This window comes from Pteropus vampyrus, unplaced genomic scaffold (genome assembly GCF_000151845.1).
Source record: "Pteropus vampyrus isolate Shadow unplaced genomic scaffold, Pvam_2.0 Scaffold165, whole genome shotgun sequence".
Taxonomy (NCBI): domain Eukaryota; kingdom Metazoa; phylum Chordata; class Mammalia; order Chiroptera; family Pteropodidae; genus Pteropus; species Pteropus vampyrus.
Window position 1 is genome coordinate 867,136 of NW_011888946.1, and position 19,896 is coordinate 887,031.

Consider the following 19,896-nt stretch of genomic DNA (forward strand, 5'->3'; position numbering starts at 1 on the left):
ATCATTTTCAGAGTCTGCTTGTATTCCAGCATGTACTTTCCACTCTTCATAACAAGTTGGAGCCTAGAGCTGATGGACTTTAGGGACTTTTTTGCCTTCTTTGCATCTACCATCTTCTTGCCTTAGGTATGGGATGGCCCCCGACCAAGAGCAGCCACCAAGATGGCTATAATGTATTTTTGTTTGTTTATTTGTTTTGGATGAGCACGGAGCACTAATAATCTACCTTTGATTATTCTACTTAATACCCTCATCTTTGGGCAAATGGATTAAAATATATATTCATATATAAAATAATTTTTGAAAATGATTCTTATAAAGATCTTGGAAATGATACCCAGAGGAGAAACAACTTATAGTTGGAAAAGTATTACTATTAATACAAGTTATTCTCTGTTTAAGAATACTCATTCAAACAATGCATTCCAAAAAAAAAATTTACAAATCCAAATATCTGGGGGAAAAAAGGGAGATTTTGGGGTTGTGTCTGACTGTGTCTCCCTCCTTTTTCTCCTGGCTTCATAGCTTATCTTTTCCTTGCTAATTCATTAAAGAGAGGCTAAGCACCAGTGTTTTCCATCTTTGTCACTTTCAGGTTGGTACATGATTTGTTATGCTTACTTTAAAATGGAAATAAAAATACTACCTAGTGAAATAATTTGGAGTTAGTTATAATATTATTTCCTCGTAAACACCTTAGAAGATCCTGGCTTGTATAAGCTCGAGTGATAGATTCATGTACTCCTTCCACTAACATTTATTAAGCTCCTACTATGTACCAGGCCTAGGCATTGGAAACATAGAGTATAAAGACAAAATCCCTGTTCTAAAGATACTAGGAATAATAGGATAAAGGGAATAGAAAAAACAGATTAAGGAACAATTTTTAAACAATGCGATCATGGTTGCAATAGAGATTTGCAGAGGTATTCTGTGCGAACATAAAGCAGAGACAGTTCACCTGGATTCTGAAGGTGACAGGAAGGCTAAGAAGAGTATGAAGAGGACTTCTGGGAGTTTGTGACCCTTGTTCTAAATTCTTAGAATATTAGCAGTAATTAAGTAGGTAAAGAAAAGGTGAGCTAAGGACATAATTTCTATGTGGACGAAAAACATGTTTGTGGGCCTAGAAACTATAGAGGACAGGGAACTACAAATATCTTGTTATGCCTGGAGCAAGAGATGAGGCTAGAAAGGCAGGCTGGGACCCATTCAGAGAAACTCACAATAGTGGAGCCTCGCACCTTCATGTAGCTGACTAACCCAGTGAGAGGACACTCCTGATTACTCCACTCTGCACCCAGTTCCCAACCAGAGTGACTGAGTACCAAGTGGAGAAGACCATTAGTATACTCTCAGAAGTTACCATTGCATTTTCCAGTTCCACAATGAACCAACTACAAAAGACAAAATTGTTACTATTTGGTGGAGAAATAGAAAACTTTCATGGAATGTGGTGTTCTCTGTTATGGCTATCACAGGGTACCTGGTCAAACGTATTATCTTAGAAAACTATATAAACATAACTACAGCCAAAGACATAGGCCACTTGGTCAGACTATGATCTCCATATCTGAGGACTCCTTCTCCGGGAAAAGGGAACCAGCATGATTTTGGGACAATTTGATAGTGTCCCATAATTAGCTTTGAGATTCTAGAACCATCTCCATTTCCCATATTCTGCTTTTAAGAATCAGGTCCCATTTTTCTTCCCTAAGTTCACACAAATGATTTATGTTTTCAATGAGAACTGACTTTAAGTTTTATAAATAATTAAAACATATATTGTCTACCATGCAAATTTTCTCACATATCACAGACTACTTTTATTGCTCATAAAAATATTTCTATTTAAAAAAACACTTTATTGAAATACAATTAAAATACACTAAACTTTGCATACTTAATGTATGCAATATGATTAGTTTTGATACAAGTATGCACCCCTGATACTATCATCCCAATCAAGAAAACAAACATTCCGTCCCTTCAAAGTTTCCTTGTGTCCTTCTGTAATCCATCCATCCCTCCCTCTATCCTCTTTCCCAGACAACCAGTGATCTACTTTCTTTCACTATAGATTAGATTGCACTTTTTAGAATTTTGTAGAAATGGAATCACACAGTATGTGTTCTGTTCCTCCGGTTTCCTTCACTAATCTCTAATCTTCAAGAGATTCCTTCCTCTTGGCTGAGGTTCAGTAAAGAGCATCAGGATAATTCCATGGCAGTGTTTACCAGAGCATGTCCTGAGAACCACCTGCTCTACAATCATCCAGGTACTTGTTAAATTTTGCCAATTCCCCTCTCCCCAAGACTGTGACATCAGATTAACCAGTGTGATTAAGCATACTCAAGTATGAGAACTAGCAGTTTTAGCCTACCATCTTAGGGAACAACTATTCCTGTCCCTTGGCCAACTAGCTGATTTTCTTATATCTTTCTACTGTTTTCTATAACCTGGGCAATTCTTAGTTCTTTATGCCATAGCAGTACACAAGACTAAATATCTTCAAGACATAAGTTACAAAAATTTGCCCAGATCATTTGTACCACACATTTAGAAATGGGGTTTGGATCACTTTTCCATAAAGTACATGCATTGCTAACTTTCCCTGCTTTGCTATCTTGTTATTCATTTATAAAGTCCGTCATTGGGGCCAGGTCTTGGGTGAAGAGAGTGAAGCACTTGCCTCAGGTGCTAAATTTAAAGAAATGCTGACAAACTCAGTAATCCAGATGAATATTAAAAAAAAATGAAAAAGAAAAAAAATCCATTATGAACAAAATACCAAAATTTTAAATAAAGTCAGGAATAGTAGCAGTGCCATAACTGAGCCTGAGGCAGAAATAAAAAATCAGTAATAGTGACCCTATCTTTTAAAAATTATTATTATTTCTATTTTATTCTCAAAGTGAATGCCTTATTTGTCTAACCTTAGTCCTGGTCCTGGTCTACCTCCTTTTGATGTGTTTCTCTGACCAACAGGCTTTTTGCCATCCTGAAATCATTAGAATGATATTTTTGGCTCAGTGTTTAGAATGTGCTACAAACAATAAGAGCTACTTCAAAATACTATCTATACGCATTAATTGTTTCTGACTTTTTCTCTCACCATTAACCATAAGTACAGCCAATCCCAGACAAAGACATAAACACTAGAGTCCTGACTTTTTTAAAGGGCCTTAACCGAGCATTCAAAATGGAATGTATTCATGCTATATCTGATTATATGTGCCTTCAGTGTGAAACTAAACCCACCTTATCTAAATAGATACAGAGAAACCATTGCTCTGATTAATGTTGTCATTTAAAACGTACTGTACTTTTCATAGAAGGTAAAAGCATTTGAGAAAGTTCAGGGTATAAAGATAATTTATATAATAAGTGGATTCCAACTGGACTGAAAATATGCCCAGAAACTGTTGGGTATAGGTAGGGGCAAGTACATTGGTTCTGAATGCTTAAGTTAAATTTTGGGGAGAAAGCATTTCATATAAAGTATCCTTGTCCTTTGGTATCTACAGAGGATTAGTTCCAGGATCCCCCTTGGATACCAAAATCTGAGGATGCTGAAGTCTCTTATGTAAAATGGTGTAGTATTGGCATATAACCTATACACATTCTCCTGTACACTTTAAACTATCTTTAGATTACTTATAATATCTAATATAATGTAAACACTTGAATAGTTGTTATACTGTATTATTCAGGGAATAATGACAAGGAAAAAAATCTGTACATGCTCAGTGTAAATGCAGCCATTGTAGGCTTAACTACATAGTACCTGTCAAAAACAATACAACTTTTTTTTAAAAAAATAGTTTTGATCCATGGTTGGTTGAATCTGTGTATGTGGAACCTGCAGATACAGTGGGCTGACTGTACCAAGTTTCCAACAAAGTCTTAGAAAGTTCGCTTGAATATATCCTTTCTACTGAAAATGAAGGGATTCATGTTTAGCTACTTATGGATGCATGTAAATTATCTGCTATGTATTAAAAGCTTAAGAGAATGGAATATTAGAGCCGGCGATAGACAGCAAAGAATAGCATAATAATTAGATTGTACCAGTAATAAATTTAAGGGAGTTTGTCATCGATCATCATTATCAGCCACAAAAGCATGATGGAAAGGGAAGATACAGGCTTTGGAGGCAGACAAAACTAACAGGAAAAGTTCATTTCCATTCTTTCTTTGCTGTCTGACCTTGGCCCCTTTCTGTGCCTGTTTGCTCAACTGTGAAATGAGCCTACTTTGCAGGGTCACCACAGGAATGAAGTGAGACAAGATTCATAGAGCACCTAGAACAGGCCTGGCTCACGGGAAGCCCTGATTAAATCGTAGCTGCTGTTATCACCACCACCTCCAGCACCATAGGCTTTATTAAGTGTTTGAAGGTTATCTGATCCTGAGACAGACCAATGATGGAGGTTTTCAAGGAAAAGAAACAATACAATTTGTAACTATTTATTTGTGATGTGACTATAGGAGAGGAACAGAGGGGCCCAGATATCCTACTGAAGGCAGAGCCCATCCTACTTGTCCACAGGTACTGAAGCATGAACATTTCATTCTTAGTTCCAGGGAATAATACTTCTGGAGAAAAACTCTGAGTTGAGTGATATCCCTTTAAAAAAAGGCTCTTTCCTTGCCAAAAAAGAGCAGCTGATCACAGTCATGGTTACTATGTACAGTTTTGTTCTTGACATTTTAAAAGATCCAGAAAAGAGCTTCAAAAGTTCATCCAAAAGTGGGTAGAAAGTAGGTGGTAGGAAGAAAGGCTACAAGAGAGTTGGAGTCATTCACTGCAGACAAGAGAGGGTTTGACAGAATTCAAATGTGTTAAGTGTTAGGATGCTGATGCTACTTGGCTACCTTTTATATCCATCAAATACAAGGACCTCTTAGCAATACCTTTTCTTAGATGGATAATTTCCCTTCCTGAAGAAATGAGGTCAACCAGATGACCCTTTGAGATCTCATCTAAGTCTAGGCCTTTACACAAATATATAGCAAATAGACACCCAGCTTATCAATGTGGGGTGGTTTTCAGATGTATCCTGTTTAAAATGAGGTTGAGGTAGCCTGATATAGTAGAAAGAGTGGGAGCCAGGAGTCAGACAGGGCTGGATTTGAATCTACTTCTGAAACTCACTATTGGGCAAGTTATGGTAGTAAAAGAATATGACTCTGCCCGACAATAGCATGGAGATAATCTCTGCCTCCTAGGATTCCTAAAAAGATTAACTAAACGAACATTGGCAAAGCACCTAATATTGTGACTGGTACATTATAGACTTTTGATACATTGGAGCTATTATTCTAGTTGGCTAAAAAAAGGGTTGAATACTTGACTTTAAACCATGAAGAGAGCACTGATATTCTGGTTATGGTTCTACTATACTAGAGAAATTGCAAGTTAGCAAACTGACACCCCCTTGACCTAGAGGATCCATCCACTCTGCAAACTAGAGCTTGTCTATGCCAAAGACTGTTTGAGGGGGCAAATTATTAACTAGCTCGGTGCTAAGAAGCAGAGGGAACTGAAGGTGAGGTCTCAGGCATCTCAGTATAAATACGCTTTCTCTCACTCTCATCACAAGAACCAAATGAATTATTTCAAAAAGGTTCCAAGTACATTTTCACATATAAGGAATATATCACATACTACTGACTTGTAATTCACACCAAGTATAGTAAAAACATCAGTCAAAAACAGGTTTGTAAACCAAACTGATTATCAGAAACTGTAATTAGGATTTTTCTCCTTTATAAATTATATGTAGCTAAAAATGGAAGTCATAAAGAAATTAAACAGCTTTCACACGGTAATGAAACGCAGAGGTCAGAGCTGTATACTGAATAAAAGAAACTCCTACTATTATCATACTTTTCCACAGAATGTAATTTTTTTGGTGCCACATCAATATAGTATTGCATATTTAACATTTACAGAAACATGCTGGAGTCCCAAGACAGAACAGCTCTGGTTTTTGTTCTTTACCAGTGGTGGGGTCTGTGGCAGGACACCTCGAGGCTGTGGAGAATTGGAAAAGACAGAGGAAGTACAAGGTACAAACATGTGCATAAAGGGAGGCCCACGGGGAACTCGGCCAGAAACACAGAGTGTTTCCTGAAGCCCCTCCGTGTTGCTCCGAGAATTAGACTTGGCTCAGAAAGCACGTCCTATTTCCATCAAAGGGGGAATTGGTTACAGTTGATAGAAGCGAACACTACAGACAAGGGAGCAGAACAATGCACTTTGAACTGATGGAGTCACATGAAAGAGCAGTTTATTTTTGTTGGTGAACAAGCACAGGCATGACACATTGTAAAATGACTCCAGATACATCAGGGAGCTGGACGAGGCCCAATGTAGAAGCCTGTCAATATTAGATCTATGAAGGCCATTGCACCATTAAATTAATCCTAAACAGGAATCTCACATGATAATGAAGCAGCCTCTTATATTACCACAATACAAGTTTACATATGGGCCCAAGATAAAATACATTATTTCAAATGCATAAATATCAAGAAGCAACAAACCACAGCTGTTGAAACAGCCTATAGAAGTTAAACCCAATATCTTAGTAAGCTCATATTTATTTAGGCCCATCGTTTCATGACACCTTCTTGGAAGTGGGGGTACAAATAGTCCTTTGAAATCTATTGTGTCATCCCTACTTTGCTTAAAGTCATCATTTTATTATACTTCTTTAAAACCATAAATATTACCACACTCGGACAAAAGAAAAAAACTACATGGCAACTAAGATAAGAATCAAGAACATTATGGAAAGAAAAAACAGCAAAACGGGAAATTCAAGAAGAAAGTATCTATGATACTGAATATTAAGTTCAAAAGTCCTTGCTACCAAGAGTTGTTGCTACATTAAAACCAATATTTACTCTCATATGCCTCTCTCTGAATCCCCTTGAACAAACTGGGCTAAATTCTTTCAGTGTATGAACTACTCAGGAATAGGGCAAACCCTTTAAACATTTTATTCAGTATTTGAGATCACTTGAATAAATGCCAATAAAAATCTGCTCAGAGCCTTCAGAGAGCTACTGGCCTGAAGAAATAAAGGTACTTTCAGAAATGTTTATCTCAATATCAAGGAGTAACTTATGTGTTGGATTATATAACTAATCGAATCCTGTGAGGTAACATGATGTCTGATGTTACAAGGGACAACTGACCCATGAGACCTAAATTTTAAACTTAAAATGAATGTGTTAATTTACAATCAAGGGGTAGGAAAACCTTATCTGGATTTTGATAGCTATAAAACATTCCCTGAGAGAGACTTTCAGAGAGTTGGAGTCACAGAGACTCCTCTGGAGTTTTGGTGACAAGAAGTTGCTAAATATTTTGTCACCTTGACCATGTTCCTACTCATATTAATGTCCTTTTAGATTGATCTTCCCTTTATTGGACTTTCCCTTTTTCTTCCTCTTATTCTTTCTTCCTCCTTTTTTTTTTTTTTTTAAAATAAAAAATAGACATTAGTGCTTCAGTTCACTTTGGAAATATGCCTTGTGAAGGACTTCAGAGATATTTTTCTTTCTTCTTAAAAATGACCTTCAAATAAAAGTAATAGACTTTTCAGATAACAAAGCTCAAAACAAATAACATCAGACTCTGTAAAATGTGGTCATGAAAAGACCAGAGACCTGCAGAAGTAGGGTGGTCAAGCACTAAAATAAAATATTTTAACAGAAGGCAAATAAAGCATTATTGAGGAAAACAGCAATCAGAGCAGCCCAAGGCTGAGAGCACAAAAGAATCCTCATCTAGCAAATGTCCCAGTTTAACTAGCACTGGTTGTTTTAAGTAAAGTACTTCCTGGGAGGAACCTAGTGGCAAGGCAGACTGCTTTTCTTGACAACAGGAAACAATGCCGTTTTAGATTTTTTTTTTCTTTTTTTAGACACAGTGCAGAACCCAACACATTTCAAGTCCATATGATGTGGTTTTTGTTGATTTATGAAGCAGCTGTGGGTTTTGGAAAGGAAATTGTACTCAAGCTTAGCGGCACTGCACTAGTCTTGTTTTACCTGCCATATGCAAAACGCCTGTCTTTGTGATGATCGCCAAAAGTATCCCAAAGCCTGAGAGAAACACTCACTTCATCGACAACATCCCGGGAACGCTCCAAGACCTGCAGGAGGGAGAGAGAGCATCCATGCTCAGTGTCATTCACAGCTCCCTGGGAGAAGAGCGTGCAGGTCAGCACTCCTCAATGCCCACCTGATTCACTCACGTTTAGCTTTCTCATTTCACCTAACGGAACTTAAGCTAAGTCCTAATTCTCTTCCTAGAATCGTATGACTCAAAGCTTCCTCATTCTGGATACCTATAGCCATACTTCTAAGTTTGAGTTTTGCTTTTATTTTCTCTTGTGGCACTAAAAGGATTTTATTTCGAATGTACAAATTAACCCTCTTTGTCCTTTAAAAATCAGACAGGCACTTGCAATGATGTGCCCTGAGGACTCTAAAGAAACTGTATATCTTACCTCTTGGCAGACCCGGTACTGGTCAATTGCCCACACGGTTGGTACATGGGTGGCCAGCAGCTGGTACTGTGTTAATGTCGTATTACATGCTCTGGCACAGATCAAGCGTGTCTTTCCCACAGCGTTGTCTCCCACCACCACACACTTGATGGTTTCAACGTTGGGTCTTTCGTAGTCCATGTCAGTGTCCATTTATAAAACTCTATAACAAGAGAGTGGATACCACATTAAAGACACCGGGCTTTCCGGAGCAATCGAAGACATGAGCACGGCTTCCGGCAGATTTCTCTTTGTCCAGGCACTTCTTCGGAGGTACCCAAGCATAAGCAAGAAGTTTGGAAGTTTATACTAAGCCTAAGTGAAACTTGCGTTTTCTTTTTATATCTCACACAAGTACAAAAACACCAGATTGTTATTTTGACCCCAAACGGTTTATTCCGGTTAACGTGTTATTTTCTCCTTGGTTTTCTCTAAACACAACCTGCCTACTGGAGCTCTATCCAGACGAGTCAGGACTGCTGGCACACATTTATAGCTCACTAGCTACTCATGTTGACCTTCTAAAGGGACTCATGACCTGCTAAAGGGACTTGTCACCTGCAGGTTTAACCTGAGACATTGAGGCATAAGCTGCCTTGGCAATACCAGTGTTTCTACCATTAGAATCTTCCAGTGAATCTTATCTCTCATTGAAAAGCAGTTTTTTAAATAGATTCTGAGCTATCATGATAACTTAGAGGGGACTCAAAAGTGTAAGCAGGAAGGACTACCTGACTTTAAAGAAGAGTAAACTGTAACACTAAATTTTGATATGTTAAAAAAATTAACTTGTATTATTTATTTATTTATTTATTAATTATTTATATCAAATTCTTCAAAAAGATATTCTCAAGAGGGGCACTATAAAACAATATATTTTTTAATTTTCTTCCTTTCTCTATTTTCATCAAGAAATCTAGAGCATTTGGTAAAATATGACTTTACCAAGATGAGAAACTACTTTAGAATCTTCCTGAAACCATTAAAAAAGGTTTAAAGAGGGTTTCTGAGTGAGGGGTCAAGAGGAAGAGGAAAAGCTGTTGTCAGCTTTGCTTCCGCAGACAGGAACCTCCACAAATTGCAGAGCAGCAGGCTTCTTCTTGGTAGAAGCTGGATGGGTGACCACCCATTTTAAGATTTTAAGATTTTAATGAACTGCAATTGCCCTGCTGAGAGAGTCTACTGTTAAACCGAAAAAACTGGTTAGGTTATCATTTTTAAAGAGTCAATAATGATTTTAATGGCTATAATGGTAAAGAATCTTCAGAGCAGGAACTAATACATAATGGGAACTCAATAAGTATTTGTTTAATTCAACTGATTTGAGAAAAATGATCATTTGGATAATATGAGATTAAGAATATATATAGAGAGAGAGAGAGAGAGAAGGAAGAATATTAAGAAGAATGTTTTTTTCACAGTTAAGACCATCTGAACATGGGATTGTCTCCTGTAACACCATAGGAGGTGATAAACCAGAGGCTAGAGAACTATTTGGCAGGAATAGAGTGGAGTGATTTAAGGAACGGATGTGTGGTGAGGTTAGGATCTGCTCTGTGGTTCCCACATGTAGCATGGAGAGGCTTACAAGAGAAAGATGCTTGCCCTCACCGCCCCCACCTGGCAAATGCGGATTCTGAAGTTCTTTGGTGGGGAAAGAATCTTAAGCAAATCTCTAATTTTGATGATCAGCTAGATGGGGTGACTCCTCAAATTGATCTCTTTAAAATCTCACCTTAACATTCTATGGTTTTACTACTTCCCTATTTAATAGTATAAATGGTAAAAGCATGACTTTGGCATTAGATCAGAGGTTCTTAAGGACCAGTCAGAGAACATTTACCAATGTCTGGAGGTATTTTTGGTTATCACAATGGGGTTGAGGGAATGCTACTGGCTTCTAGTGAGTAGAGGTCAGAAATTCTGCTAAACATACTAGAAAGCACATGTCAACCACCACAACAAAATGTCATAGTGCCAGCCCCAAATGTCATAGTGCCAAGGTTACAAAATCCCTGCCTTAGATGGGATGTGAGTTTGAATCCTAGTCTCTCCATTTTTCTGGTCATTTGACTTTGGGCAAGTTATTTGCACTTTGTGAGCCTCAGCTTCCTCACCTATGAAGTGAGAATTACAGTACCAATCCCTAAGGTTGTTGTAAGGATTGGGTAAACTAGTGTTTTCAGTCCCTGGTGCCATACCTGACACACGAACCACTTCGAAAGTTATAATCATGTTGCTGAAGATGAATGCCTTTAGATGACAACAAGATTAGAAGACCACAATTAGATGCAAAATCATAAACTTAATAGACAATCTGTAAAAGGGATAAAGTTTTGTAGAGCAATTAAAGGCTAATTCATTGAAAAACAAAGAACATAAATACAAGATGGAGCATAGCTGACTGTATGCAAAGAAGGCAGAAAAGTTTTGGGTAGGGAGGAGGATATAGTTAACTAAACAATAATAGAGTTAGAAAGGTAGGTTCGAAATATTTTTAGGGGGCATTTCTAGATTCTAGAATGAAAGTGGTAATGCTTCTTAAGAGTCTTCAGTAAGTTTCTGGTGATATTATCGTGTGCCAGAAAAACAGGTTCATTTGGAGCCTCACAACTCTGGAACTTGACATATGTTATTTTGAATGCCCTAAGTGGTGGAAAACCTTATTCTTTTAAGTGAATTTTAGTTTTTTAGATAATGAAAAGACACAGAGACCCAACCTCTAAAATTTGGGAAATGCTTGAATTTAGTCAAATTTGAGATATGACACAAAACTACAGAATTAGTTTTCCTGTTGGCTTGCAACTAGCTCTGACAGCAGCCCCCAAAAAGGAATTCCTGCAAAATAATTTGGGATTATTGGCAATATTGGTGGAATAGCTGTGTAGCTATTACAGGAGATTACTTTAGAGGTACAAGGCCTCCTATTTTTATATTAAGGCTATGAATACAAAAATATCATTACTTATTTATAGACTCATCTCATGCTTCTGTGTCAAAGGTGAGAATAACATCCGTGGATCTTCTAATCTCTAGCAATCTGCTCAGAACCAAAGTGACTGCCAGAGTTGGTGAACTTTGTGCTAGGGGGACAGCATGTAAGAGAAATTAAAAGCAGGGCAGAATTAAATACTCAGAGCCCAGATCAATCACTTTAGGCATGGAATTTTCAGGAAGGGTGTTCTGGATTTTCAAATACTAAAGATCTTTCTTTTTGGGTAGAAATTAATTTTGTCATAATTAAAAAACATTTTAAGGGTATGAAGTCACAGCCAAGGATGTAAACGCATGCTACACATTTATCACTGTAAACTGATTGTTCATTTGTTACATATAAACAAATAAACATTAAATTATGGTAGTAATTATAAAAATATGCAGTTTTATCCTTCTTTACTTGTTAGGGGCTCTAATTAATTCATATCTAGCACTCTTATGGTTGAATGATCTCTTGGGACCATCTGGATGATGACTATCTGGTTTTTGATTTTTATTTATCTAGAATGAGAGTAATAAATACTATTCATTTAAGATTGTTAATAAATTTCACCACTATAAATCCTGCAGATCTACACAGATACCCTTTTGCCTTTAGATACACATCTGAGGAGGCAAAGAAAACATTAAAAAAAGCTAGAAAGAACTGATACTGGCAACCTGTTATTATGGCGGCTTTGTAGTCTTCTTACTCACAACTGACTTGAACTTCATGTCATACTTTCACTGAATCCTCCGGATATAGATGTTGATAGTTAAAATAGCTGAAGAAGTTACCTGCACACTCTGGAAGTCAGAGGTAATAATTTTATTTAAAAACTGGCAAGTGAACAAGATAATGTGGAGGTTGGGAAATGAAGGACTTGGTGAGGTGGTGCAGGGTGGCTGCAGCTCTGGGTGCTGGTGCCCGCCATTTACAAGGGTGACTTAGAACACAGTGGTCATGGCTATCAAATTATCTGGCTATCAGACTTGATTATCCCATATCTGCCTATGCCATTATTACTATCTAGCTTGATTATCCCATGTCTGCCTATGCCATTATTACTATCTAGCTTGATTATCCCATATCTGCCTATGCCATTATTACAATCATCTCCTGGACTTCACGTCCCTCCTCCACATTTGCCAACGACTCAGCTCTCTTGTTGTGTATGCAGGATGATGCGCCTTACCCTTAGCTTCACAGTTTCTTTACCTCTTCAATGCCAGTGATCTTTGCCACACTCTACTTGAGCCATTCATAGTTTTGGTAATGTGCTGGATAGTGTTGTCATCCAGGAGTATTTTACATCTGAAATTTAGATTTCAAAATTCTACTCTCAGAGCAAAAATACTTATCTTTACAGTTTATGCTAGATGAAATACGGTCTCTGAAGCAACTTCCATCAGGAGATGGACTCTATTTCCCTTCCTCTTGAATCTGAGCTAGCCTTGTGACTGCTTGGCTCAACCCAAAAGAATGTGGTGGTGATGCTGTGAGTCCAGAGGCCCTGCAACTCTATCTTCATGCTTTTGGAAGACTGTCCCAAGGTCATCATCTAAGGAAGCTGGCCTAGCCTAGCAGAGGATGTGCATTCACAGTGAGAACAACCGAGGCAGCTCTGCCGGTGGCTTCACCAAATGCCATATAGTGTGAGGCCATCTTGGATCTTATAATCCAGCTAACTTTCTAGCTGAATGTAGCTTTATGATGGAGCCCAGTTGAAACCAGCTCAGGAATCACCTAGCAAAATCCCATGATAATAGATTGTGATTTTAAGCCACCAAGTTTAGGGGTAATTTGTTATGTAGCAATAGTTATCTGAAACATATTTTAAGAAAATCTCCAGCACCCTGACTCCTCCATTTAAAAAAAATCAGATTATAGGCCCCCATACGGAGAGATGATCTCTTCCACACAGGGTTGATGAATCGTGACAACTTTTCTCATTATCATCACCTTCAACACCTTGTACTGCATGTGAGGTAGGCAGAATAATAGTCCTTCAAATATGTCCATGTCCTAATCTGTGGGACCTATGAATATGCTCTGTTACATGGCCTGGGAGAATTAGGGTAACAGATAGAATTAAAGTTGCCACTCAGTTGACCTTACTATGAGGAAATTATCTTGAATCATCTGGGTTGCTCCAGCACAATCGCAAGGCCCTTTATATATGGAAGAAGTAGTCAGAAGGTCAGAGTCAGAGAAAAATATGAAGATGCTACACTGCTGGCTTTTAAGATGCAGGTAGGGGCCAAAAACCAAGGAATGCAAGTGACCTCTAGAAGCCGGAAAACAGATTTTCCTCCAAAGCCTCCAGAAGGAACACAGCTTGCTAACACCTTGATTTTAGCCCAGTGAGACCTATTTTAGACTTCTGACCTCTAGAATTATAAGATAATAACTCAGTGTTGTTTTAAGCCACTAAATTTTTGGTAATTTGTTAACAGCAGCAATAGGAAACTAATACAGCATGATGTAGCCACACAAAATGGCTTCCCAAATTCTAAATGTTGTTTGCTACCTCAGTGCCTTCACACACAGCATTCCCTCTGCCAACCCTCTAACCATTCCTTGTCTGCCTGGCAAATTCTATTAATTCCTTAAAACCTTATTCAGATATACCTCCTCTAAAAAGCTTTCCTAACTGCCCTGCCTCCACACAGACTGATTTACTTTCTCCTCTGTACCACTACATTGTTCCAGGAGAAGCAATCATAAACACACATACATTCATTTTTTTCCTATATTAGCAAATCATGAAATGGGGGTTTGTGAATCTTTTATTTTTCCTGGGGCTATACCTTCAAAGTGCCTGTTTCATGAACTTAATGATCATCAAGCATTTCTGGGGAACTGTATTTGTTGACCTGCTTGGAATATATGAGTATGCAATGCCCCTCTTCTGCAAACCTTTCTCCGACTAGCCGCTCTGGTGCATAGGTCCACCAATTAGTGACTCTCTGCTAGGGCCAACCATGGGTAAAACAGTGACATAGCCAGATGTGACCTTAGCTGTCCTGGTCTCCTATTCAAATCATTGCCCTTCCTATTGTGGCACCTCGCCTTTAGTCCTTGAGAGAACGGCCTTCACGGTATCCTGTTCTTAAGAAACAGGCTCTCAGGAAGTATCAGGCACATTCACTCCCTCAATCACACTATGGCAAAATGACCATCAAAGAGTCCTGTCCCCATAATTCAATAATTCAGGGGCACTGTGGCTGATGAAACTCAAGATATTCCTGCTTGCTCCAGAGAGGTGCGCTTTAGTGTAGGGCCACTATTCGAATTTCTAACATTAGGAATTCAGATATTTAGGGAGGGTGGGCAGATTAAGCATCTCCTAATTGCTCAAAATCACCCACCACTGGAATATGCCAGTCCTTGCCATCACTTTTGCTGTTTCTTGTTCTATTTGCTATTTTAATCAAGGCATGGTGAACAATCTGCTTAAAGATGAAAATCTAAGACCCATAGAGAGGCCTTTGTACTTTTAGCTCCATTCCGTTATTCATAGACAGTTTGAAGAATGCTATTGCACAGCCACTAAATCTTCTTGTCCTTTAGTAAAGCATATAATCTGAACATTAAGAAATAATTTAACTTGGTCATTAAAAATACTAGTGGAACAAATTTTAGTGTATTCGAAAGAAAAGTAGAGAGTTTTATATTATTGACAGAAATAAAAGGGAAATGTTAAGAGTTGCATAATAACTATAGCCAATAGCCAAGTTTCAACTGTGCAGATTTCATTATCCTGAGCTCTTAATCACCAGTTTTAGGGAAGCAGGAGCTGCTTTAGGCATAATATAAACATCTCAGCTGGAATAGAGAATGGGTCCAGAGCTGAGAAGGAGACAGGCAGGGTTGGGCTGGGCTCCCTTAAATCAAACTTCACAGAATTATAGCTCCAGGATAAAATTGCCTTTCCTCATTCAAATCAACACTTTTTTTTTTTTTCAATCGAAAGTTTTGATTCAAACAGAAAAGAGATTAAGTAACAGAAAGGACTCTGCATAGAAGCCCAGGAATACAAACAATACAGAGGGCACTTTTTCAAAACATCCACTCATCCTGCCAGAGCCTTGTGATAACGGAGACCTATACAAGATCATGCTTTCTACTTTTTTTTAAGATTCAGTGTCAGTGGGGGAGCTGAGCCAGGATTAGAAGCAAACTTTCTAATTATCTACTGCCCTTAATAAATGCTGCCATAATTGAGAAATAAAGAACAGATAAAAAATTAGCTTAAAAGATGCATAAAAATTAAAGGATAGGTTCAAAACCACCATTAGTAAACTGTGTGCTACATTCTAAACACACTGGTCTACTTCCGTCTACAGATATGCCATATAACCAACCTCTCCTTCGATGACTTTGCTTTTGCCATTACTTCTTGAATGCCCTTTCTCATGCCCCTGGAACTGTTCTCCACCTTTAGGACTCAGGCAGTCTTAATTAGTTCAAGAAATCTAGGCTGAACCCTTAGTGAGTGCCAGGCCTACAGGTGTACAGTAGTAAACAAGCCAGGTATGGTTCTTGCCTTCCTGGACCACATAGTCAGGTGGGGAGAGACAACTAAATAGGTAGATGTAATCATACATTTAATAAGTCTTTGAAGAAAAATGAAAGGACGTTATAAGAGAAAATAATGGATGAGAGGCTTTCGGGGAAGACAAGGGAGGCCCCTATAAGTGGGCCCCGTTTTCCTGCTACCTGGAGAATGAGAAGAGCCCAGTCATGAGACGAGAAAGGAAGCAGGCCCGGAGGAGCTAGAGTGAGAGGAACTGTTGAGAGGAACGGTTAGAAAGGCAGGCACGGGCCAGATCATGCATGGCCTTTTAGGTCACAGTCAGGCATTTGGATTTTATTCTAAATGAGAATAATAAATGGGTTTAAATAAATGGATTTATTCTCACTTCAGTGAGAAGCCACTGAAGTGCTGTAAGCAGTGGAGTAACAGGCTCTGATTTGCTTTTCTAAAATATCACTGATATCACTGAGACTGCTGTGTGGAGAATGTGCTGTGGGAAATATGAACAGTACGGAAGACCAGTTAGGAAGCTCCTAAATTCTCTGGGAGGGAAAGGATAGTGGCTCAGACTGGGGTAGAGTCAGCAGAGATGGAGCAAAGTAGACAGACACAAGTGACATTTTGGGAGAAGATGCACTTAAAACATGCTTCCTTTATACCATCTCCTAGGATATTTATCAAATTCCGATTTGTAATATTGACAATTATGCTTATATGTATCTGAATTTCACACCACTAGGATTATAAATTTTTGACAGCAGAGACTTATTCATCTTTAAATCCTCAAATCTTGTCAGTGCTTTGGCCAAATGTGATTTCAATAAATATTTGTTCAATAGAATATGAAAGTACAGCCACTTCATCCTCCTTAGGAAAACTTCCACCTGGGGCTGTCAGAGAACTTGCACTCGGCTATCTCTGATGACTGATCATTAAGCTCATGGCCTCGAAAGCAGCAGCATGTGGCTAAGCCTGCAGTCGTTGAGAGGAACACCTTGAGGGACATCTGTGTGGCTCATCATGAGAGCGGTGTTTGACAGATGGCATCACACCAGCCATGGCTCCCTTCGCGAAGAGCATCAGTAACCATGGGAACCACAAGGGACCAAGGACCAGGCCTAGGAAGGTGAGGAGGGCATAGGAGAGCCCCAATATAGGCAGACAGGAGTGGTTTAGGGCCAGATCTGACTTAGGGAAAAAAAAGAAGGAATGTGATCATTTATTGTTCTCTAGTGCCTAGAGCCAATTTATGAATCTTAATATTATTTATATATAAGGGTCTCATAAAGTGCTCATCTACTTAGACTTTAACATCCTAATTCAAGGGGTTCCAAACCCTTTATAGTGAGTCACTACTTGGCTGGAACAGAAGGAGAAAAGAGAGGCACATGTACCCACTACATATGGAGAACAACTTATAATTGCAATAAAAGTGAGTCTTGAATGAGGGAGTTCAATCTATACCTAAAAATGTCACATTACAGAAGGCAATTAGCTGGACTTCAAGGCAAGATAGCATTAAAAGAACAGATGTCTTGGGTACCCTCTACCCATATCTCACTAGAATTAACCTTACTCTATACAGATAGCAGACTCCAGGACAGTACCAGAAGCTAAGAATAAGGAGTAACCATACAATAGATATTGGAAGGATTTCTGCCTAATTGACTTCTGTAGAGCCAAGTGAGAAAGTCACTGAAGACCAGCGACTGCTCATTTCCACCAGGAACAGAGTTTGCCTGGGATGTATGCAGGATGCTCCTCAGCACAGATGCCCGTGATGTGTAGTAGTGAGAGCTGGCCTGATTTGGGACAGGGTGGGAAGAACATATTGTGGAGCCACTGGAAAGCTGTTAGAAAACCAGCATACTGGCATGGACAAAGATTAGCCCCAGTGACTGTCCCTGGCTTAGGATGGACCAGATAGATAGCACTGAGCACAGGAAAAACTTTATTTCTTTGCTTCCTCCAGCCTGCTCAACCAGGCCATTTCAGTTTTGACACCACAACAAGAGTGACTGACCTTGTGCCATTAATGTGAGAGGGAGTGGGGGGAGAGGGTGCAATTTCTAAGGCTGAACACTGGTACATCTTCAGTGATGTACCAGTATCCTTATCTCACCTTCAAAAGTTCTCTCAATCCATGCTATACTGAACAGCTTTGCTTGTCTACTCTGGAACTGGGTGGGTTTCTGGGTCACTGTAGAGCCCCACCTTGGTCCCCCACAGAGCCTAAGATTATCCAAGTATTTAGAATATATTTCAATCTTTGGCCAGCATGAATCTTTTTTTTGTATAAATCAAGTAAACACAGACCATTGAACATATGGTCTATTAAAAACCTTAACACATAGAAAAGGACAAGCAATTAGCTAAAGAAATAGAGCAAGGGTCTATTGAAGTAGATATTCTATAAGAAACAGCAGAAGAAAAAAATCTGATCCATGTACTTGATCATGCAAAAGAAGATAGTGAGAGTATATAAACTAACAGTGGATGAGGCTATAAGTAGGCAAATTATTTAATCTCTCTAAGCCTCTATATTCTTATTTGTAAACTAGGGACAATTACCTCCCACAATGGGTTGTTGTGAAGATTAAATTAGATAATGCTTGTAAAATATTTTAATCACTGTGCCTGTTGCCATCAAGAGAGCACTCAATAAGTCCCATCTATTAAGATTGTTATTATTTAAAATTATATTTGTGTTGAGCTTGCAATAATATAAAGAAATACTAATGTTACACTATTAAGGGGAAAGTGCAGGATAGTAACCTGAAATATAGTCGATGAAAATTACATAAAATAAACAGATATGTGTAACTCAAATAAAATTAGGCCTTCATCCTCATTCTCTCATTTGAAGTACCACCTTAGCACAGTGATACATCTGAAACACAAATGTGATTTTGAGAAAACTATGAAAACAATATGGGTATTTAAGAATAGAGAGGTGGTTTACATAATATATTGGCGTCTTGCAGCAAAACAAAGAGTTGCACCTCTCATGGAAACTGCTCAAATGTTTTTCTGCCTCTCAGGATCCCAGATCTTTTCCCTTTAGGTGCTTCTTCTTCCCCTCTTACAGGGCTAGCCATTGCTCTCTGCTTCTCTTCATTGAATTTCCATCCATTGTTTCTTTCTACCAACTATGTGGATCTACCTCGGGACCTACCCTGTTTTTTATGGGGGGGTCATGAATGAGCATTAATATGTCAATACTTCTTATAATTTAATGATTGTGTCTCTGTCATCTAAAGACAAGCAACCTCATCCTCTTCCATCTGTAACAACAACGCATAGAGAAAGAAAATGTAAAGGAGACACTAATCAGAAAACAGTAATTGTCACTGGATAATGGGGCTCTAACTTGTTGCCATTTTTCTACTTTCCTTTGGTTTCCAATTTTTTTACAGTGAAAATATATTATCTTTTTTGGTTAATTGAGATAAAGTTCACATGCCATAAAACTCACCTTTTAAAGCATACATTTCAGGGGGTTTCATTATATTCGTAAAGTTGTAAAACCATTTCCACTATCTAAATCTAGAAATTTTTCATTATCCCCAAAAGAAACTTTGTGCCCATTAGCTGTCATTCCCAGTTTCCTCACCCCTTAGCTCTGAAAACCACTAATTTACTTTCTGTATCTATGGATTTGACTATTCTGGACACTTCTTATAAACGGAATCATACACTATGTGGCTTTTTGCGTCTGACTTCTTCTACTTAGCATGTTTTCAAGTTCGTTTATGTTGCAGCATGTATTAGTACTTCATTACTTTTCATTCTGAATAATATTCTTAGATATA

General features: G+C 38.4%; 1 protein-coding gene across 4 annotated transcripts in view; it reads right to left on the minus strand.

Annotated features, from left to right (window-relative positions):
- Positions 1-19,896, minus strand: part of RHOBTB1 (Rho related BTB domain containing 1) — a 61,608-nt gene that overhangs the window by 29,027 nt on the left and 12,685 nt on the right. For all 4 annotated transcript variants that reach the window (XM_011370220.2, XM_011370222.2, XM_011370221.2 and 1 more), the window contains 2 exons: positions 8,529-8,730; positions 8,068-8,171 (listed from right to left, as the gene is read on the minus strand). In XM_011370220.2, the coding sequence (XP_011368522.1) occupies positions 8,068-8,171; positions 8,529-8,720 (296 nt within the window). In that variant the 5' untranslated portion in view covers positions 8,721-8,730. The remainder of the gene's footprint in view (positions 1-8,067; positions 8,172-8,528; positions 8,731-19,896) is intronic.